The 24,352-nt window shown below is 41.9% G+C and overlaps 1 protein-coding gene across 3 annotated transcripts; it reads right to left on the reverse strand.

The window, feature by feature from the left end:
* Positions 1-946: 946 nt before the first annotated feature.
* nadk2 (NAD kinase 2, mitochondrial) lies at positions 947-24,352 on the reverse strand. 3 transcript variants are annotated; one of them, XM_012965802.2, is made up of 12 exons: positions 23,998-24,349; positions 19,294-19,382; positions 18,729-18,817; positions 17,273-17,354; positions 14,950-15,033; positions 13,781-13,911; positions 12,226-12,307; positions 11,192-11,287; positions 4,419-4,474; positions 2,917-2,970; positions 2,595-2,718; positions 947-1,616 (listed from the first exon to the last, which is right to left on the reverse strand). In XM_012965802.2, the coding sequence occupies exons 1-12, from the start codon at positions 24,205-24,207 to the stop codon at positions 1,478-1,480; spliced, it is 1,236 nt and encodes a 411-aa protein (XP_012821256.1). In that variant the 5' UTR covers positions 24,208-24,349; the 3' UTR covers positions 947-1,477. The 3 variants fall into 3 exon arrangements, with proteins under 3 accessions (XP_012821256.1, NP_001072687.1, XP_012821260.1); NM_001079219.1 differs by having other exon boundaries at positions 995-1,616; positions 11,192-11,335; positions 23,998-24,301; XM_012965806.3 differs by lacking the exons at positions 947-1,616; positions 2,595-2,718; positions 2,917-2,970 and adding an exon at positions 2,980-3,270 and having other exon boundaries at positions 11,192-11,335; positions 23,998-24,352.

The raw sequence follows: 24,352 nt of genomic DNA on the forward strand, positions 1-24,352 counted from the left end.
TCAGAGGGGGGGTCGTGGGCCGCCAGTTGGACAGCACTGCCTTATAGGATCCTGCTGATCTGTCTGGCCAATCTTTATACCTCTTCCTTCCCTCCCTACTGTCTCATCCCTACAGCCAAAGCAGCTACATTACAATTTGTCATTAATTTGTAAATGCAGTTTTAGATGAAAGCAGTATATTGTTGTCTGACTTGTGAAACAGTGAAGCAAAAGTTCCTTAGAGTTGTCTCCACAATGGTGGGCGGAGTTGCCCTCTTAAAGGAAAACTATACCCCTAGAATGAATACTTAACCAACAGATACTTTAATAGGCCACTTAATATGATACAAACTATCTTTATATATTGTCCTTTTATATCCTTTCCCTTGAGCCGCCATTTAATGATGGGCTGTGTGCTCAGAGATCAGCTGACAGGAAATGATGCAGCTCTAACTGTAACAGGAAGTAGTGTGGGAGCAAAAGGCAGAACTCTGTCCATTCATTGGCTGATGGGGCCTAGCATGTTTGTATGCACTGTGAATCCTATGATCCCAGTAGGCAGCCCTTAGTACCTGCATAAGCCTATATTTTGCCCACTCTGTTGGACAGTGCCGAGCTAGAGGACAATGTGGAAGAGAATAAAGCAGCACTGACAGGAACAATGAAAGGCAAACTGAAACATAAGCATGAATATGACTAGAAATGCTGTATGAAATATACTGACATTACTGTAGCAGCCCAGAGGTTCAGCAGCACTAAAACAGCAAGGATCCAGGCTGTCAGAGTTGGCCACAGAAGCTCGCCATCTTGTTATTCCAGCTTTGGGCTGCTGTTGGGGAGATGAACTTATGGGTCGTTAGACATCAACTAGAACTAACATGATACTAACATGTCAAACTGATTTTCCACCCTCTTCAGTACTTGTTACTGGTACCACGTGATGCAAACAGGATCCATTCATCAGCTCTATAATCTGGGGAATTTAATAGAAATGCAGCAAAAGGCAAGAGTCTTGTTTTTAAAACTGGTCTATGAAATCTGTATTTAATGCAGCAAGTGTATATATATTTTTTATTTTTTACAAATATACACAACAGTCCATCAAATGTTGTTTTTTTGTAGCAGTTGTGAAGGTTTGGCATCAAGCATGGCTTGTGATTGGCTAAGAGAGAAGCACTCCAAAGCTTGGCTCCTGGGGTTACGCACCTCAGTTTAGTTTGCTATCGCTCTACGGTCACAGTTGAAAAGTAATTGAGGTTTAGCGTTTTTGCAAAAGGATCTGCCTAACTGTTACTACAGTAACACCATACACTCCACAGCAGTGTCTTCCAGCAAAGGGAACGGCGCCATTTTGTATTCAGCATTCTCTTCTCTCATTGGGTTTAGTGTCCTGAGATTGTCTTATTCAAAGGAATTGCTGCAGTAGGTAAGTGCTTTACTGCAGCTGAAGCTTCTTCGTAGCTACAGATTATCATCAAGTGTGTGTCAGTACGTCCCTTCAGTCATCCAGCAGCACAGTGCAGAGGGCATCCTGATCATCCATAACTATAGATACTATCGCTCCGTCGTTGAACTCAAAGGAGGTACCGCCATCAACCACCATGCAAGCATCCCAGCACCGGGACCGCACACACACCCTGCAAATAAAAAGGGAAAATAAAGTCTCCTGAATTGAAGAAAATAAAAAGATTTTCCCATTTAAATAATATTTTCAACTTTTCATTAAAAAACTGCAGCATTTTCAATAGACCCATCTGAAAAGTTAGTATTGTATAGATCTTTAAAGGCATACAGTCAGTTTTTTTTCCAAACCCATCAGTTAATAGAGCTTCTCCAGCAGAATCCTGCATTGGAATCTGTTTTTCCCATGGGGCTAGCCATATTCTTCATTTCCCAGGGTGCCGCAGCCATGTGACCTGTGCTCTGATAAACTTCAGACACACTTTACTGTTGCGCTGCAAGTTGGAATGATATCCCCCCTCCCAGCAGCCGATCAGCAGAACAATGGGAAGGGAGCAAGATAGCAGCTCCCAGTAGGTATCAGAATAGCACTCAATAGTAAGAAATCCAAGTCCGGCTTGGGACTCCTCCAGTTACATGGGAGTAGGAGAAACAATAGGTTAGCTGAAAGCAGTTCGAATGTGTAGCGCTGGCTCCTTCTGAAAGCTTTTTTTAAATGGGCAAATCTATTTATTTCCTTAAACTTTTAGAAAGGCGAACGTCTCCTTTAAGTTACTGAGCAAAATAACGTAAATTGAAATTTTCTGATGGTTGGCCAAATAGAACTGCAGAGGGCTGTGCTACTTTAAATTCATTATATTAGCAGTATATACAGTATATGGAGGGGGGGTGGAATGCAAAATTGCATAAGTGCTCAGAAGAGCACTCTCAGCAGTTTTACATTCATTCGTTTGAGGGTGTTTAGCTCCGTGGGAGCTGGGATACTACACTGGGGTATTACAAAAGTATTTTTATAGCTCAGCTATTACTGTTACTGTCAGTAGTAACTATAGAATCTGCTATTTGTAAATCATTTTCTGCTGGCAGCCAGGAGATTATGATATTTAAATTGGACCAATGGGACCAAAACACAGGAAATCATGTCTGGCACCTACTTGGACGTGAAGCCGCGCTGCTGACTGCTTGAAAACACTCTGTTGGCAATAGGCTCTCGAACACTAAAGAACATCTTGGGCTCCTCCGGATTATAGACGAGAGAGTCGTTGTATGCATTAGTCACTGTTAGGAAGGAAAAGGCAGCAGGATTAATAAACATGTTTGCACTGAATTTAACTTGATTGAGCAGAATAAAAGACATTGTACCTCCATTCTGCATTCATAAGCCTATCAGAAATCACCAAGAAGTTCTGAGACCAAATAAAAGCACAAACTGGGCAATAAAACTAAATTAGAGCTCATGTTTTCAGGTATACTCACCTCGTTGTATTACATCACTGTCTAAAGAGACATTCAGGGATTTATGTTGTCTGACTGCAAGAGAAAAACAGCTGTTACAATATGAAAACCAAAAAATAAATAAATTAGTAATTAATTCTAAATCAGGAAGAAATTGCACAATATGCTACTATTCATCTAATGCATTGGGATCTAAATTTCACATCATGCAGCAGTTTGTAGATTTAGTTTTGCTTTCTCTTGATTGGTAAAGTGGAGCAAAATGATTTGTTACAATAAATAGCAGTGGGGGTTGGGGACTCTACTTAGCCTTTATGCTCAAAGGTGGAAGTTTTCTCTTCCAAATTCAGGACAATTTGCATCTCCATGTGCTGCCTATAAATGATATAACTGTACTTTGAAACATGCACTAGACCATATTACCCAGCCTGCCCACTGGCCCAGAGTGCTGTACAAAAAAAAAAGGGTAAGTTGTGCTCACCACTAAATTTATAAATGAGGCTGTGACTACAAAATTCATATAGATAACAAGGCCCCTGCACTCACCCATAATTTTATATATATATATATATATATATATATTCTGTGCATTAAGCTACCAAGCTGTCCTACACTCACTCACCCCCGGTCTGGCCAGTCCTACCCTCACTCACCCCCGGTCTGGCCAGTCCTACCCTCACTCACCCCCGGCCTGGCCAGTCCTACACTCACTCATCCCCGTTCTGGCCAGTCTCACACTCACCCCCGGTCTGGCCAGCCCTACCCTCACTCACCCCCCCCCCCCCCCCCGGTCTGGCCAGACCTACACTCACTCATCCCCGGTCTGGCCAGTCCTACACTCACTCACTCCCGGCCTGGCCAGTCCTACACTCACTCACTCCCGGTCTGGCCAGTCCTACACTCACTCACCCCCGGTCTGGCCAGTCCTACACTCACTCACCCCCGGTCTGGCCAGTCCTACACTCACTCACCCCCGGTCTGGCCTGTCCTACACTCACTCACCCCCGGTCTGGCCAGTCTTACACTCACTCATCCCCGGTCTGGCCAGTCTTACACTCACTCATCCCCGGTCTGGCCAGTCTTACACTCACTCACCCCCGGTCTGGCCAGCCCTACACTCACTCACCCCCGGTCTGGCCAGCCCTACACTCACTCACCCCCGGTCTGGCCAGCCCTACACTCACTAGGTAAAATGTAGTCCACTTGTTAAATGTATAATGAAGCAGTAGAATTCTTACTGAATCAGATGAAAGTGAGTGTAGGACTGGGCAGACTGGGGATGACTTTGATGTAGTTAGCTTAATGCACAGAATGTCTTAATGTCCTGTATACAGTATATTGATAATGGGTGCAGAGGGGCTCTTGTTGTCCAGAGTATTGTTCTTCATACAAGACCATCTTTAGAGATGGCAGGACTAGAACATTTTTCTAAAAGAGTCTCCCTTCACTATTTCCTTGTGCAAATCCAATCAGAGAGGTAAGTACCATTACCCTATTGTGTTACACTGAGTGAATCCACTCACCAATGTTAAGCAGCTCTTCCACAGACTGAGAGGACATCTTATTTATATTGTATGACCTGCAGGGAATATAGGTGCAAGAGATTAGTCTTGGCATATATAATAAATAAAAGGTTAAACACAAATGAAATCATGCACAATGTTCAGTTATAGTTCAACAAATGAAACGGTATAAACCTGATATCCCAAAAATAACATTTAGCCTATAAAAGGTAATTCTAAGCATTCCATTACACAGACATGAATACAAATGTGCATTCTTTGCAAGCTATTTGTAAATGCCATTCTAATTGCATGCGTTATATCGGTCTGTCCCACCCTACACTACTGGCTCTGACCTTTTAAACAATGTAGCAGAGGGAAATTCTCTAGCCAAGACGGCTGGCTACTGTCACATTGTTTCAGCTCATAGCCAACTGGTCTGTAAGCCTAAAGAAGATGTAGAGGATACTTGGAATAGTGGCACACAGGCTAGCCCAAAACGCACTGGGTTGGGCAAGTTTGGGCCAGCACAGAACTGCTCCGTCCCCTCCAATGCAGCTCTTTTCAGTGAGCTTCCCCAGCTCAAACTCCTCCTACTAAGATTTATAGATTTGTTTCCATCCTGGTACTTCCTGTGACATCAGATATGGGCGGGTCAGGTATGTCAATTATAGCCGAGGGTCTCACTGTGATTGGGCAGGTTAAAGTTGTCAAATTGTTGACCAATGAATCACTAACCTGGGAGGCTCAGGAAAGACAACTACATTTATCGGCCCATGTATAGCCATTTTTACTTTAAAGCATCTGATCCAAACTCACACAATAAGAAAAAAAAAAGCAAGTCCATAAATAAAAAGTATAAAGGTTGAGTTCTACTTTAATTCTTATAAACAAATCGTGAGCCTGGCCCCTTTTTTTGATATAGGGGGGTCGAAACAGTTGGGGGGGCCAGTTAGGTTGCAATTTCGTATGGTGCACTTTCCGGTCTCCATATTTTATATCTATTATTTGCCTGTTTTCCTGAGATATGTACTGGCTCAGACTCACACTATAATCTCCCCAAGTAATACCGCAGTTGAACAAGTGTAACTGTCCTGTTGGGACACCCCTTTTCATTGTGATCAAGCAAAACGGACACAGTAGAACCTTCCTGGCAATACAAGCGAAGTCCTAGATCTTGATGGGATCAATTAACAAGACTGCATATTGCCCATTGGTAAAGGCTGGGCTTCCCTACATGAAAATAAACCAGACAACATGGTGTGCTTGATTCAGAAACCCTATTATAGTTTATAAAACTGTTGTGTAGCCATGGAAGCAGCCATTCAAATGGATAAAAGGCACAGGATACATAGCAGATAAGCTCTGTAAAACACCATTATATTCTACAGAGCTTTTCAGTTATCTGCTATATAACCTGTTCCTTTGCTCCTTTATTAGCTTTGATTGGCTGCCCCCATGGCTACACAGCAGCTTATTTAATTTAACTATAGTAGTCTAAAGCAAAGACACAATTTTAACCAGGGCAGGGCAAGGCAACAGTATTTTAAATTTTAATTACTTTAAAAAAAGCTTGTATTTTGTGGTGTTACTGTTCCTTTAAGGCCCCATTTCCCACTGCTGAAGCAAACATGGGGGGGAAAGCAAATAATGAAGAACCTGAAACAAAGTAATGTTTTCTCCTAAGGGCTCTGGCACACGGGGAGATTAGTCGCCCGCGACAAATCTCCCTTGTCACGGGCGACTAATCTCCCCGAACTACCATCCCACCGGCGAAAATGTAAGTCACTGCTGGGATGGCACACGATGCGCAGGCGATTTTGGCAAATCTCCCCGTGTGCCAGAGCCCTAAAAGACCACTGCTAGATTATCTTAATCCCTTGTTAACAAAAAAAGATTAGACACATTAACTAAGCAATAAAGAGTAAAAGGGAACAATTCTAAAATGGACAATGATATACTGATGTACTTTATGGTGTTTTTGAGAACTTCCTGACACCCCCATTTACCTGTAAATTACACTGAGGTATGGGTGTGAAATACTGGGAGGGTATAATGTGTCTTACAAGCTTGTGGTTACCAATCGAAGAATTAATTATTAATCTGAGGGCAAACCGCCCTCTTCAAACTTTTCTCTGTGAAAATGCCTTTGCACCGGCAAGAAAATGAATTGCCGTTAAGTCGCATGAAATTACCTCCTGTGGGTAACTTTGTGCGACTTCGGAAAAACAAACAACGTGTAGGCCGTTCCCCTGGCGACTCACTTTATTAGTGGTGGAGAGGCATTATGGAGAGATTAGTCGCCCTTGGTAGCAGAGATTTAGCGTGGAAGACTAGTCTCTCCATTGGGCATTAGTCTTAGTATGTTATAGAATGGCCTATTCTTAGCAACTTTTCAAATGGTCTTTATTTTTTATAGTTTTTATATTATTTGCCTTCATCTTCTGACTCTTTCCAGCTTTCAAATGGGGGGTCAGCGATGCTGGCAGACAAAACAAATCTATTGCTCTGTGAGGCTACAATTTTATTTTATTATTACTTCTTATCATTTCTCTCTCTATTTAGGACCTCCTCTATTCATATTCCTGTCTCTCTTTCAAACCACTAGCTGGTTACTAAGGTAAATTAGACCCTAGAAACCAGATGCTGAAATTGGACCCTAGAAACCAGCTGCTGAAATTCCAAACTCAAAACTCAAGAACCAAAAGGTAAATAACTGAAAAACCACAAAAAAAATAAAAAATGAACAACAATTGCAAATTGTCAAAGAATAGCACTTTGTACATCATACTAAAAGTTAATTTAAAGGTGAACTACCCCTTTTATTCTAGGGTGTATGTAATACTGTAACCCAATAAATTTGAATGAAAATACATTACAGAACATCCAACAAAGTAAAACCCTAGTCACGGCCCTGTTGTTCAGTTTACAGGAGTCCCAATCACTTGTATCCCTCCTTCCTCCAGCTTCATTTCACAATTGTAGTGTGACTTGCAGAACTACAGGTAAATGGAGAAATACTCACACACAAAGTTAGACCAGTTTTCCATGGTTAAAACGTACATCGGGAAACCCATACAGGGTAAAGGTCCTATGAATAAAGGGGCAATGTACCTAAAATGCAAGCAGCTTTTATATACATAGGCATACTTTATACCAACACAAATAACATATTCCATGTGTCTCATACGTGGGAAGTGATAAGTGCAACGTGACAAGACGTGGCAGGGCAAAGCTACAGACTGGCAGCTCACAGTGTATAAAAACATTGCAAAATCTCTATGCTTTCCTTCCAAGTGGAAAGTTTTGGGTATGTGGGCACTCTCACAATGCAGATCAGTGTTGGCAACAGGGGTGCTGAGACATGTTTATACTTAGCAACACGTTCTCTCTTTGCCTGCACAGTAATAGAAGCATTAGTAAGACTGTTGGGCAATTAGTAAAAGGGCAATAAAAAGGCTTTTTAGTGTATGGAGAAAGACCAAAGTACTTTGGTATTACTGGACTGCAATGGAACCGATTACAGATTTCCCTGTGAACCTTGCCAAAGGCTTTCCATTTCTAAGCAACTGTCACTTTGCTCAACTTGGGGTCCAGCTTTCTGCCTTCAACGCAGATTTTTGTTATGGGAGAAATCACACGGCTGAAATTGTTGCTGCTCAATAAAAGTCAATCATTTTTCACTACTGGGTGCTACACGGTTTGTGATCTATTTTGCTCCTTAGGCATATTTGTGTGAGAATGCTAGATATAAGAACATTTGCAGGATTAGAAAATCCCACTGTCTCTAGCTATAGGCCATCAGCAAAAACACTTACAACTGCCCCTCCACTGACCTGAGTGGTAATCACCTGAAACCTGCCGGTGCATTAATGGATAAGGAAATTATCACTTAGAAAGGCTGCATTGAGCATTTAGCAATTATAATAACCTGACCCAAGAGTGCACTAGCAGAATCCAGCCAAGTACCATTAAGGTCAACAGAGGGGTAATTGCGAGCACTATGCAATAGAAATAGCAAAAGTGGCCCATTTCCCATTGAAATTATATTATATATAATATGTATACTGCATTTAGCCTTTCAAAGCCTATCTACCAACATACCCTTTGGAATAAGTGAAAATAATAGCACTTTTAATCAGAGCCCTGATCTAACCAAACCATTCTCTAAGTGAATTCCAATTCTCTCTCTTTCCTATTAAGCCATGACCCCTTGTCCCTTGTTACAATAATTTATCAAACAAGGGTTACTGAACAAATATAGGATCCAAAGTTCCAGCTTTAGTTATAATCATTATAATATACAGTGTGGTAATTTCCCTATGGGACCAAACTGTAAATGATATCCTTATAAATGGTGCTTAATAATGTCATCAGTTATAATCTGAGCTTAGTGATGTAATTTCTGTCACATGACTCACTAAAACTTCTATATTATAATAAATAAAGTACCCTCTGTTGTAAAATATAAGGTTATTAAATTCAAAACATTACACAACCACCACCCCTATGCGCACAGTTATCACTGCTTTTCAAAAGGCCCTCAAACATGTCCAAGGCCCACAACAAAAATGGTCACGTTGGACACCGTTATGGGGCAACTGCTCCTTACCCAACTTCATCTCCCTACCCAACATCGCCCAATGGGCCTCCCATGGAATTAAACACCTACAAGACATACTAACGAATGGAGACATAAAACATTTCCAAACACTTAGAGAAAGCCACCAAATCCCCCAAAAAATGCACTTTAACTACCTTCAACTCAGACACGCTTTCCACTCCCAATTTCCCACCAGACCAGTAGAGTTGAAAGAAACTACCCTAGAAAAATACATACGCAGGGAAAACCTCACCAAGGCCCTATCCTGGTACTATACCATCCTATGGCAGGCCAACCCAGACCCACTGGCGAAGGTACGTGAGACATGGATGCGCGACATATCTAGCTTAACTGAAGAAACGTGGGTAGATGCTCTAAGGCAAATTCCAGACTTGACAATATCATTAGCGGACAGGTATATACAAATGAAGTTTTTAAACCGGGTATACCTTACGCCAGTGCTGTCCAACTTCTGTGGTACCGAGGGCCGGAATTTTTCCGACCTACGTGGTGGAGGGCCGATAATGGAAGCCAGTTTTGACCACTCCCCTTTTTGAAACCGCACCCACTTGAAACCACACCCGTGTTATCACATGACCAGAACCCTATTAATGGTTGTAGTACAGCAAAAACTTGCCATACTCTGCCTTCCCTACCCTGCCTGTGTGTGCCATACTCTGCCTTCCCTACCCTGCCTGTGTGTGCCATACTCTGCCTGTCCTATGCTGCCTGTGTGTGCCATACTCTGCCTGTCCTATGCTGCCTGTGTGTGCCATACTCTGCCTGTCCTATGCTGCCTGTGTGTGTCATACTCTGCCTGCCCTACCCTGCCTGTGTGTGTATGGCACACACAGGCAGCATACAGTGACACAATGCTGGCACTGCTCCTACAGTCTGCACAATAACTATATATTAAAAAACTTTTTAATTGCAGTACCACCTCAGTATATGTTCTTTTTGTAGTGTGCAGGGATTATTTATGGGTTTCTACAGCTCCAGTCTGAGGTGTGAACAGGGGAACAATGGGGGTGATTACAGCCTGAGCCTGAGGTGTGAACTCTGCAGGGGGTGAACAATGCAGAAACTAAAAGGTGTGAACAACACAGGGGATTACATGTTTAAACAATACAGGGGAATTACAGCCTGAATCTGAGGTGAGAACCATGCAGGGGGGCAGTTAATCACAGTGCTGATACCATTTAAAGCTTAGACAAGAGTAAGCCATCAAAGTAGCCAGACAGGTGGGGGGCCACACAGAGGGGGGTCGCGGGCCGCCAGTTGGACAGCACTGCCTTACGCCATACAGGCTGTCCATGATGTTTCCCCAGACCCCAGACACATGTATAAAATGTGACCGGGACACTGGCTCATAAATACACGTGTTCTGGAACTGTCCAGCCGTTCAGGTCTTTTGGAAGGAAATTGTCAACTATATCTCAGATGCCTTAAGCTTTCCCCGGATTCTGTCACCTATTGTTTGCCTACTGGGAGTGGCCGAGGACCTGGGACTTTCACATCATTCTAGACTCTGCTACCTCCAGCTCCTCTACTATGCCAAAAAGGCCATTCTAGTGCAATGGAAATCCCTAGCCCCTCCAACCCTCCCATTCTGGAGAACTTTAGTCAACAACACTCTCACTAACCAGAAACTGACCTACCTTGCACGGGGTTGTCCTAAAAAATTTGATGCAATATGGGGCCCCTGGATTGCCTTCCATGAAACCCCAGGAAACATCACGGACAATACACCATAACAACGGAAATAAACTGGTCCCAATCTCCCCAGCTCTACAGCCTGCCTCTTACCCCCTCCCTCCCCCCTCTCTTTACCCCCTCCCTCCCCCCTCTCTTTACCCCCCTCCCTCCCCCTCTCTTTACCCCCCTCCCTCCCCCCTCTCTTTACCCCCCTACTCCTCTACTCTATTCCTCTCTCTTTCCCTTTTGCTGTTTTATTTTTATGTTAAATTGAAAAATGCATAAATAAAAACTTTAAAAAAAAAAAAAATATAAGGATATTAGTCACCTCTGAGTTACATGACCTGTATATATATTATATGGTCACGGAACTCCTCTGTGGCTTATAATAACCTTATATTTTACAATAGGGGGTACTTTATTCACTATATTATATACAGACACCTTTTTGAATGGCTATGTACCATTTACACCAAGAAGGCTCTTAGGAACTTACCAAGCTTTGGATCCTGTGCCCGTGCAAACGTTCAGACCGGAACTCTTCTGTTTTTCCCAAGGCCCATCATCAACAGAGATCTCATAGTAGGAGGCCCTATGAAGCGAGAAGGTAAAACGTGGTTTGCAGGATTTATAGTTCACCCTAAATAAGACAGAACATAAGTGTATATCAGGTGTGCAAACCCCACAGGGCTACATCATGGCTATTATATACTGTATTCTCTTACGCAGCCAGGAAGCAGCAGAGGTGATTCAGACAGAGAGACAGAAAGAAGCCATCATTGTCGGTTATGTATGGAAAGTTCCACGTACAAGCAGTCACAGTTATTCCCCACTAAAGTGATAACTATTACTTCTCAACATTCCCTGTAACACCACCTAATCATAAATAGTCATAACATATATATCAGGTTTGTATAAAGGGATGTTATCAAATATAGTTTTTCCATATGCATGAAAAAAAAGTGTACTCTCTAGTAAAGAAGTGATGAAAATAAATCATAAATGTACATTTTGAAAAGGTTAGTTAAGTTTATGTTAAAAAGGAAAAGTTAAATCACTGGGAGGGGTACAAATTTGTTAGGCACACCTCCCCCCCAGTGACGAAAGCTGGCCATACACGTACCGATAAAATCATACGAAACCTACACAATACAATTTTTGCACCATGTGTGGTCTCTGAATTATCATCCCGATCATTTTCTTACTATGGCGATCGGTCAGGTTAGAAAATCTAAGGTAGATAACAATAAAATTTGTGTATCTGACGATATCCTTGGGGGGCCTACAATGGAAGTCACTCGTACGATTGGTGTCTGCCAACTATTTCATGTTCAGAACATCCTCCCATTTGTATTTTAAGGCTTTATCCTACAATTTCAGTCTGAATGTTAGTTTCAGACCGTTCAGAACGATATCCGAAAGTTCGCTGGAAAAAGACTAAAATCTGAACATGTACGGCCACCATAAATGCTTAGAGCTGGCAATGGAAAACCAAAACAGAATAGCAGTTTAAGTAACAGAAGACTGTACCTTGACGATAAGGATTCTCCAATGAAGACTTCATTTAGGGCTCTCACTGGCAAAAGCTGGGGCCCAGAGACTGCTACAGACTCTAAAGTTGATATGAAATCATGTTAGTTAATTGCCACATCAACACACTGTTCCAGTGTCAGTTTAATGACTGTACATTTACCATACAAATACTGAACTTCATTCTAGGGATAAAGCCCACTCTGAGCTCTGCTTTAGCACTGGTTTCACGAAACAGATAACTCAAAAGTAAGCATTAATCAAATACCATAAGGGTGAAGTAAAAAAGAAGCTGCTTAGTAGCAGCTACTTGTTGTGGCTACTAAACGCCAGAAAATACTCTGACATAGACAATACTAAGAATTGCCTCTGGTAAAATCCTCGAGAGGAGCGTATGCCATCCCACCAGCGATTTACATTTTCGCCAGTGGGATGGCATTTCGGGGAGATTAGTCGCCCGCGAATGGGGAGATTTGTCGCGGGCGACTAATCTCCCCATGTGCCAGAGCCCTAAGGGTGAAACTAAAATAGGCAATGCTGATCATTTACCGATAATTGTCTCTACGTGTGTTTTAGCAGAGGCAATTCTCAGTATTGTCTGTGGCAGGGTATTTTCTGGGGTTTAGTAGCTGTGACAAGTAGCTGCTACTAGTAGCTCTCCGTGTCTTCACCCTAAAAGGTGAGACTGTAACAGCCTACCTCTTATACTAAAACTGAAAAATCCTTAAAGGTTAGTGTGTTCCCCTTCTCATTCCCACCATTTTCCTTTTCAGCAATAAACTTCCCCCTACTGACTCCTATCAGCAGAAATGGTATTGAAATACAGCTTGATAATTGCAACAGATTTTCAGCATGTAACTGTGTGAGCTGCGCTGTTTTGCCATTCTTAATCCACCTATGCTCCAAAAGCCTTTAAGACTTGCTGTAACTATGTGTTTAACATGTACAATTTACCTCCTAATTTTTTAATTTAATCAAATTACAGTAAATGGGCAATGTTTACATTTTGTAAATGAACAGGAACAAACAAATTAACTGAGATGAAAGCAATTTCTTTAATTTGGCAGAGGATTCAGGAACGGACAGAAATAAACACTATCTGCAATTTATGTTTCCAACTCACGCACACTGATGTGCCCATTATTGTCCCATCCTGTTTTTCTGTAGGCAGGCAGCTGGCATGCCAAGTCCAGGAACAATCCGCACAGTGTCTTAATGGGCAGTGTAAAAGAAAACATTTGCAAGCTGTAATAGTCCCCTCCTGAGCAGTAACTTGTGCTTCGTTAGAGAAGTCAATGGACTGACCCATGAAAAAATAGGCTGATTCCAATATCAACTAATGCAACTAAATGACAAAATACGGATTAAAAAAAAACTATAGTACTAATATAGGAAGTACAGTAGGAGGGAACGGAACCTGATAGATCCACTATAACTACAATACCATATTAAACTCAACATAATAATTTGAAGAAAAAAAAAAGGATTCCCAAAACACTGTACACATGTAACAGAGCCTGTATGTGTTGTAGCAAGCATGGTATCATCACCTTACTTTGCTCTAGCTGGCTGTTATGGGCCTTATTGTGCTGTTCCAGGCTCAGCTGCTGCTCATGCAGATCCACAGGGGTGAGGTTAATACCGGTTCCTTCGAGGTAGAGTCTGATCCGCTGGCGCCACTGCCATCTAGAAAGGAATTAATAAGAGCACACTGAAAAGGAAACAGGGGAAACCACAGTGGGGAAAAAAAAAAGAAACATCCTTAGAACAGTAGCCAACTAAACGAATGTATTATTGCAAGGAAAGTGTATCAATTCCTCACTGGCTCATCTCAATAGTTACTGAATCTGACTTTCAATCCCTCACAGGGGTAGGAAGCAGCTGGCAGGAATCATACTCTACAATGTTTGCAGCCATAACAGGGTCCATTGATGGGCAATTGTCCTAGTTCTTTTAATGTGACAGAAGAGATGGGACACTCATGGTATGTGCAGCTCCTGTTTTCTGGTGTAGCTGGGCACTGTTAGTGTATTGTTTTCCCCTCCTGAAGCCTGTGCTGTAGCAGCATAAAAGCTGCCCTTTAAAGGAACAGTTCAATGTAAAAATTAAACTGGGTAAAATAGACAGACTGTATGAAATAAAACATCTTTTCAATATAGTAAGTTAGACAACAATGTAATCTGTACAGGCTGGAGTGGGCAGATGTCTAACATAATAGCCAGAACTCTACTTCATACTTTACAGCCCTTTAAGCTGTTAGCAGTCAGTGTCCAATCAGTGAGTCCCATGTGGCCCCTCCTAAAGTCACTGACTAACTTAGAGAGCTGAAAGCAGGAAATAGTGTTCTGGCCATTATGTTAGACATCTGCTCACTCCAGCCTTTATAGATTACATTTTTGCCTAACTAACTATAATACAAATATTTTTTATTTTGCGCAGTCTATCTATTTTACACCAAACTGTTCCTTTAGAAGTGTGTTTATAACGAAGTGCTTGTTCCTGTACATTTCTCTTCTGTGTTCTTCTAAAGGCTGGCAATGAAGTAGTTCCCTAACCACTACAGTACAAGGCACCCCTGCCTTGAGGACAGATAGATATGCACAATAACTGCAGTAAACAGGCTGCCAACCAATCTCTTTCTTTGCAAATGAAGAACTACTAGGAGCCAACTGTGCACATTTTACAGTACATATTTGGCACCAATCAAAATGAAATTAATCATACCTGAACTCACCACGATAAAGTTTCTGTAGAGCTTCTGGGAAGGACCAAGTGTACCGCACCGGTAAACAAAGATGTCCTTCAGACCTGTGAAAAAAAGAACACTTAAGTTTAAGCTGCTTTTGGAGGTCACTTTGCTCATAACAAAATTACAGAAGACACTGATATATCATTCAGCCATAGCTCCATAGTTATCCAAAAGAAAATCTAACTTTACCACCTGACTTTCAAGATGGGCTGTTAGGTGTATAGAGGAAAGCATGCAGGAACTCTAGGCCTAACCCTTAGTGTCCTTCAGGTGGAGTTTGCCCCTGCTATGGCTGTGGCCAACGATCACAATTAGGGAATCACTGCTATATGTAACAAACAATCTTCAGGGGCCAGCTATAGCACAAAACTCTAAAAATAGGGCCTTCTTTTATCACAATATACAGTGGTGTGAAAAACTATTTGCCCCCTTCCTGATTTCTTATTCTTTTGCATGTTTGTCACACAAAATGTTTCTGATCATCAAACACATTTAACTATTAGTCAAAGATAACACAAGTAAACACAAAATGCAGTTTTTAAATGAGGGTTTTTATTATTTAGGGAGAAAAAAAATCCAAACCTACATGGCCCTGTGTGAAAAAGTAATTGCCCCCTGAACCTAATAACTGGTTGGGCCACCCTTAGCAGCAATAACTGCAATCAAGCGTTTGCGATAACTTGCAACGAGTCTTTTACAGCGCTCTGGAGGAATTTTGGCCCACTCATCTTTGCAGAATTGTTGTAATTCAGCTTTATTTGAGGGTTTTCTAGCATGAACCGCCTTTTTAAGGTCCTGCCACAACATCTCAATAGGATTCAGGTCAGGACTTTGACTAGGCCACTCCAAAGTCTTCATTTTGTTTTTCTTCAGCCATTCAGAGGTGGATTTGCTGGTGTGTTTTGGGTCATTGTCCTGCTGCAGCACCCAAGATCGCTTCAGCTTGAGTTGACGAACAGATGGCCGGACATTCTCCTTCAGGATTTTTTGGTAGACAGTAGAATTCATGGTTCCATCTATCACAGCAAGCCTTCCAGGTCCTGAAGCAGCAAAACAACCCCAGACCATCACACTACCACCACCATATTTTACTGTTGGTATGATGTTCTTTTTCTGAAATGCTGTGTTACTTTTACGCCAGATGTAACGGGACACGCACCTTCCAAAAAGTTCAACTTTTGTCTCGTCGGTCCACAAGGTATTTTCCCAAAAGGTATTTTCTTGGCAATCATTGAGATGTTTTTTAGCAAAATTGAGACGAGCCATAATGTTCTTTTTGCTTAAAAGTGGTTTGCGCCTTGGAAATCTGCCATGCAGGCCGTTTTTGCCCAGTCTCTTTCTTATGGTGGAGTCGTGAACACTGACCTTAATTGAGGCAAGTGAGGCCTGCAGTTCTTTAGATGTTGTCCTGGGGTCTTTTGTGGCCTCTCGGATGAGTTGTCTCTGCGCTCTTGGGGTAATTTTGGTCGGCCGGCCACTCCTGGGAAGGTTAACCACTGTTCCATGTTTTTGCCATTTGTGGATAATGGCTCTCACTGTGGTTTGCTGGAGTCCCAAAGCTTTAGAAATGGCTTTGTAACCTTTACCAGACTGATAGATCTCAATTACTTTTGTTCTCATTTGTTCCTGAATTTCTTTGGATCTTGGCATGATGTCTAGCTTTTGAGGTGCTTTTGGTCTACTTCTCTGTGTCAGGTAGCTCCTATTTAAGTGATTTCTTAATTGAAACAGGTGTGGCAGTAATCAGGCCTGGGGGTGACTACAGAAATTGATATTGAAATTTAAAATTGAAATTGATAAACCACAGTTAAGTTATTTTTTAACAAGGGGGGCAATCACTTTTTCACACAGGGCCATGTAGATTTGGAGTTTTTTTTCTCCCTTAATAACGTAAACCTTCATTTAAAAACTGCATTTTGTGTTCAATTATGTTATCTTTGACTAATAGTTAACGGTTTTTGATGAGCAGAAACATTTAAGTGTGACAAACATGCAAAAGAATAAGAAATGAGGAAGGGGGCAAATAGTTTTTCACACCACTGTACAGGTGAACCTTTTCATGACACAAACGGTACAGATAACCTACATAATAATTTGTTGAGGCCACTTGATTCATTATGTGACAGAAGAGCAATTCCTTTGCTGATACATCTACGACAAAAACTTTAATTATATGATTTTAAAAGAAGGACTTTGGTATGTAAAGTTAACTGAGCTATTGCCTCGCAGGCTCGCAATCATTTCCATGCTGGATTACCATTTAAGATCATGTGCTACACATTGCCTCAGCTCACCTACCTCTCTGGGTCGGTATTAACTCCAATCACTGGTTTGAACCGGTCCTGTACTTTGCTTGCTGCAAGCAGCATTGTGCCATCACCTAGGAAAGAACACAGTATTAGTGAGTGTAAATGTGAATAAAATGTCTGTTCCTGCTTTTTGTCAGCAGGGAAAAAAATTCTGTAATGACACCATAAAGAATACTAGAAGTATAAGGAGCTATAGACTTGTTATCTGGTCTATCTATATCCACTGGCCCTGGCCCAAATGGCACATATCCAGGATTCCCTAGTGTACAGGAGCTATTAATCAAGCAGTCAGAGAAAAAGTAGACAGTGAAAGGCATAATGAACTTCCCTGAACAAATATTCCAAATGTTACAACAAAAAAAACAAATGGCAAACAAAAATCCATTCCATGTGCCTGCACCGGGGCCAATGCAGTGGTACACAGAAAGGCTGTTCAGAGAGTAGGGCCACCGGCTGAGCATCTGCCCCATGTGGCTACAGCCTTAGTTACCTATATGTTGTATAAGTATTTGTTCCCCTGTTACTCTGTGAAAGGTATGATTCAGAAGAGCTGATCTGACACAAAGTGGATACAAGAGTGCATAGATGCTAGGGCAGCCTGGAAAACAGGCAGAAATTATTTGCTCACTATTCATGCAATATGTGCATTCTATATGAATCTGAATGTAAAGAGAGAATCTCTCAACTTAAAGGAACAGTAACACCAAAAAATCAAAAGTGTATAAAAATAATTAATATATTATGTACTATTGCCCTGCAATGGTAAAAGTTGTGTGTTTGCTTCATAAACACTACTACAATTTATATAAATACCCTGCTGTGTATCCATGGGGGCAGCCATTTAAATTGAAAAAAGGAGAAAAGGCACAGGTTACTAAGCAGATAACAGATAAGTAGCAGATTCCCATTGTATTCTACACAGTTTATCTGTTATCTTCTTATGTAACCTGTGCCTTTTCTCCTTTTTTCAATTTAAATGGCTGCCCCCATGGCTACACAACAGCTATTTCTATTAACTACAGTAGTCTTTTTGAAGCAAACACACAACTTTTACCAGTGCAGGGCAACAGTACATTATATTTTAATTATTTTAAAACGTTTTTATTTTTTAGTGTTACTGTTCCTTTAACGTAAGCATAGATGCAAATTCATGAAACTCCTTATTCCCAGTCACATTTTAGTCATATCTCCTACTTTTAAGTGTAATATTGGCATATATGATTATTTTTAGTGCCCTTTACTCTTTTATTTATAAGCAAAGCGCACAGAGAAACCAAAGTGCCACGTGAAATGATGCAGTCAGTAACAGATATAAATCACTGTCTAGCTACTTAGTGATACTAGGCCTGACATAGCTGCATACAAGTAAGCAAAGCCTTTCCTTGTATAGATGTGTGTAAAGAGCTTTACCATTACAATTTAAGAGGCATAGACTATGTTTCTACCTCCAGCTGATATAATGGCATCAGCCCATCGTACCGTCTCCTCGTCATAGTCTCTTCTTTTCACAAGTCGAACATCAGTCCCTTCCTTCCTGAGTTTAAAGAAAACATTTTTAAAAGTTACCATACATTGTTAAGTATTTTTGCATCAAAATTTTGAAGTCAGGACTTCTGGCAGGGTGAAGACACACTACTTGTATTGAAGCTACTAAAATAGACAATGCTGATCATTTACATGTGTTTTAGCAGAGGCAATTCTCAGTACTGTCTATGGCAGGGGATTTTCTAGCGTTTAGTAGCTGTGACAGATAGCTGCTACTAAGTAGCGCTGTGTGTCTTTACCCTTAGAGTATCACATAGAACAGTGGTGGGCAGACCTTTTTCATCGCAGATCAACCAATGACCGGGGATGCAGAAGTGCATACACAGCGTACGTACACATTCACGCAGCACTTCCGCATCCCCGGCTTCATCGCGGTCCACCAGAAATCCACGGGGGATTGACTGGTGGACCGCGAGCAACATCTTGGCTACCACTGACATAGAACAATGTATAGCAATATCTTACCGTAGGCTCTGTACAATATGCTCAACATTTTCTGAGTGTATATTGTATCGCTGCAGGAGACCATTGTAACTGGATCCTTTTAATGCGAGCTGCAATCAAAAAGACACACAGTATTACATAAGGGGCTGCCAAATCCTGCTTTAGCCAGGGTAAGTTTATCAGTAAACACCTGTAATGAACACTGGGCCTTGAGAAAAAGCTTGACCTGAACTCAAAAATATCTGAATACCACTCTTTTACATGTTAGGAACTAAAGGGGAAACATTTTTCACTTCACCTGTCAAATTATCTGGAAAAGTGTCCCTATTACAAACAGGTACAATGTGTGTTTCCAGGCAGCCCTGAGTAGGGATGTAGCGAACCTAAACAAAAAAGTTCGCGAACTTACGCCAAAAAGCGCGAATATTCGCGAACTTTGCGAACCCCATAGACTTCAATGGGAAGGCGAACTTTAAAACCTAGAAAAGCCATTTCTGGCCAGAAAACTGATTTTAAATTTGTTTAAAGGGTGCCACGACCTGGACAGTGACATGCAGGAGGGGGATCAAGGGCAAAACTTTCTCTAAAAAATACTTTGTTGAAAAAGCGTTGCGTAAAAACGGGCAGACCTAGCGGAAATACGCGGCGTTGTTTGCTATTTCGCGCTATTGGCACCATGGAAACGGGATTTTCTTACACCAGTACTAGGCTGAAAAACACCATGCGTGGTTGTGCGGCGTTTTTTTAGGCTGAGAAAAAACGCAGAGAAAAAAAACGCGGCGAACCCAAATTGCGAACATACGCGGAAAGTTCACTAACTTTCGCGTTCACGAACACCCGATGTTCGCGCGAATTAGTTCGCCGGCGAACAGTTCGCTACATCTCTAGCCCTGAGTTGGAATGGCATACCTGAGCTAGCCTAACTGTTCTAACTATTATTATTGCACAGCAAGGGCACCCGCAGGTGAACATGAAATTGTAATCTGTTGCACGGCAGGAAACAATAATACCGTGTAAGCCTGTGCACACAGGCCCAATGTAACACAACTGCAACAATCACTAATTCAGCAGCCAATCACTCTGTAACCAGTTTTTATCCTTGGGGGCAACTGTAATGGCAGCCGTTCCTGCGTGTGTGTAAATAGCAGAATTCTAAATCAGCGAGATCTAAAGTGCAGGTCATTTACACACTTTATTTTGCCTTACGCTGCCCTTCCCCCATAGGTTTCTAAACAAACCACCGGTGATTTTCCACAGCACATGCTTTATCACTTAATGCACATTACACTGCAGCATTAGCAAGTTATTTTAGCACATACATTTACTACATACCAGATGGTCTGAAACCCTGGGCAGCCCTGTATGTAATGTCATCGCCATACTATAACTATTCCTGTCTCATACCCAAGAGTATAACACTGCAAGTCACCATACTTATTTAGGGTGTTTTGCCTTTCAATAAACCCCATTTTGGTTAATGTATCTCTCACCTCTTTTACTTCTTTTAGAACACAGGGTTGCTGATCTACACATTAAATTAATTCTTTGCTATTTGTTTTTATATCAGAAGTAACTTAATAATCTGGTTGCTATGGTCCAGGTACACTAGCAACCAATAAGTGGTTTGAGACTTTTAATAGAAAAGTAATAAAAAGTAAAAATAATGATAAAACTAAGAATAGCACATTCGGTCACATACTAACTTAAAGGGATAGCTCACTTTTAGTATGCTATAGAATGCCATTTTCGTATAGTCTGGTCTTTTAATGGTTTAATTATTTGCCTTTTTCTTCTGACTCTTTCCGGCTTTCAAATGGGGGTCACTGACCCCAGCAGCCAATAAACTATTGCTCTGTGAGGCTTCAATTTTACTCTCTTTATTACTTGGCTTTCTATTCACCTTCCAGTCTCTCGTTCAAACCACTGCATGGTTGCTAGGGTCATTTAGACCCTAGCAAACAAATAGTTGATAAAATTCCAGTGGAGAACTGCTGAACAAAAAAAAAAACAAAATAATTCAGAAACAAAAATAAAACATGAAGACCAATTGCGAATAGGCACATTAAAAGTCCACTTCGTTTTTCCCATACAATTTTTTTTATTTTCAGCCTAAACACAGAGGTACATTAAGCAAAAACAAGGCTAAATTGTTTTTAATAAGCTAAAGCTGAATTGTACTTATCCATTAAATAGCACTTAGCTCTGCACAAACAATGATGAATTATATTTACTGGTGCAGAATTTACCTTTTTGAAAGGCAAACATTCTATCTGGAGCAGTTCCAAAAATGTACCTGTATATACTGTGTGAATAAGCTGCCATTGCAGTTGGGCTTGGGTTTCCCTGAGTTAATGCACAGACAAAAGCACACAATGCGGCCCAGTAACAACACATGGTGACACACATTTAAGCAGGGACAAACACACCATGGATACCAGGGCAGTTCACTGCAGTATAGGGTACAAATTGTATAACAAGTATAAGTGCAAAGAGCACCCTGAGCCCTGATGCAGGGGCCCATACATTATTGTATTAAAACAATACTGAACAGCAACAATGAATAGGAACCACCGACACATGGGTTTACATTGTATGGATACTGTTTCCATACAGTTCTCAATCCCAGTTCTGTGCCAGAATCAATACACTACGCAGCTCACTCAACACAACGTGCAGCACAATATAGAACCTATCAGCCTTCATATGAAGCATTTGTTGGATTCAGTATAATAAGTGAAAAGCCCATATTAATACTAACATAAAAATGTTGAACTACTGTAACCTACACGTCTACTGCACAAGAATAATGACTGCGTTGGAACTGCAAGTACAACAGGCAATTGCGCTCACTGCAGGGCTTGCTCAAAAACAAACGGACAATTCTAAATGATAACTATTAGCTACAAACCAAGGCAAAGGTTATAAAGGGCTCTATAACGTAACAGACTGGAATGCAAAATGGATCTGGGTGCCCAATGGCCGGCTGCCACATCAGTGTTCTAAAAACCTTAATTTCCAAATCCCTGATATTGCACAAGCTGCGGAATGTGAACCAGTAGTCACTAGGCATATACATGTCTGAAATAATTGTTAAACAAGAAGTACATTTACTGAAAAATATATTTGGGAATCTGCGAGTTGTCACTAACTCTGAGTGAATTACATTGTTTTAGCAAATTGCATCTGGTATTGATTTTTTTATTCCAACTGCAGCAGGCAAATGAAAACATTATCTGCTTAGCAGGGTCCCTGGCTTAAATATTTTTTTTTAACTTATCTTTCAGTTCAAGCCTATTGAGGGTGATTCTGCTGAACAGTTTTCTAGGGTAATTATAGGGTTACCAACCATAAAACCGAGAGCTGAAGAACAACAAATTAAATATTATAAGTAATTTCAGAAACACACACAAAGTTAAGTGTAATTGCAAACCACTGCTACCTGCACCACACCACACAAAGTCCCTTTTCAAGATGAACTGCCCCTTTAAGACAGACAATGCTGGATTCAAGCACTAATCTGTGTGTGACCTCTGCAAAGCCAGGCTTGTCCTACACATGGCACACATGCATCCCCAGAGACAAGTCTGACAGTTGTTTCCTAAAGGGAGCACCAGTGACCAGCCTAACATTCTGACACTGTGCCTTCAGTGGATCAGGCTTTCCTTGTCATTTAAACTCCCTCTATAATGCCACAAACTGGAAGGTTTAACCTGTGGATACAAAACCACCCCCATTTTGAGTATTGTGTGCTGCCTTTGGAAGAGCCTGTAATCACCCTGGGTGCCACTAGTACCCTTATGGCAGGTATTTCCAATATACTGCCAGGACCACAGCCACTGTGCCACAAGTCAAACCAGGATGGGCTTTGGGCTAGTATCTCATAGGGCGTTTTCTCTGCTTTTCTCCCTTATCAACACTGCTGCCTGGAATGTATTTTGTGGACTTATCAATGGGAAGGAGAGAGATAAGGGGGCTTAGTTATAAACACTTTTAGGGCTCTTAAGGCTTGTGTTAAAAATTACAGGGCACAAAAAATGGGTTAATACTATAATGATAGCATCCCTTTAAGGGGGGTAAGGATGCCATTATTTTGCCCATTCGAGCTGTAGTCACATCAGCGTTGGAATTAGACCAGGGATACCCCTGAGCCACATTCAAATGTAAAAAGAGTTGGGGAGCAACACAAGCATAAAAGTAGTCCCTGGGGTGCCAAATAAGGGCTATGATTGGCTATTTGGTAGCCCCTATTTGGACTCCACCCTACAGGAGGCTTAGTTTGGCAGTACATCTGGTTTTATGCAACTAAAACTTCCCCCCAAGCCAGGAATTCAAAAATAAGCCCCTGCTGAGGCCACTGGGGCAACATCCAAGGGGCTGGGGAGCAACATGTTGCCCCTTAGTCACTGGTTGGGGATGAATGAATTAGAAGGTACAGGGAGCTGCAGCAAGGCAGGAGCAATGGGAACAACTGGGCACATTTATTAACACTGGGAAAATTTGCCCATGGGCAGAAACCCATAGCAACCAATCAGTGATTGGCTTTTTTTCAGCCAGCTGCGTGTAGAACAATAAATGCAACAACTTGATTGGTTGCCATAGGTTACTGCCCATGGGCAAATTTGCCAGTGTTGATAAATGACCCCCAATGACTGCAGCCATGTCACACATGTCACATTTCAGCTGTAGCACAACTATAAATCCCAGCATGTCTCAGCACACACTCACCAAGTCCCTCAGTTCTGCCTCAGAGAGCCCAGAGGATCGGTACCGCTGCTGCTCGAACTCGTAGCGCGTTGTCTTGGCCACCACAGCCACCCTAGCGGGCCGGAACCCCTCTGCGGAACCCGATAATGCCCGGAGGGAGCTGACACCCAGCGGGACCCGTAGAGCCGCCGCGCCGCACACGGAGCACAGGAGCCGCAGGCACAGGCTCATGGTCGACAGAAGGAAGAGCCGGCGGCCGCAGCCCTGGCGAGTACCCTGCGCTCCCACCTACCCCCTCCCGGTACAAAAAGTTCCTGCAGTCCGGGCACCTGTTTCCAAGCACACTTCCGGTTAGCGCGCACGCTGGGAAAATGGG

Source organism: Xenopus tropicalis, chromosome 1 (assembly GCF_000004195.4).
Source record: "Xenopus tropicalis strain Nigerian chromosome 1, UCB_Xtro_10.0, whole genome shotgun sequence".
NCBI lineage: Eukaryota > Metazoa > Chordata > Amphibia > Anura > Pipidae > Xenopus > Xenopus tropicalis.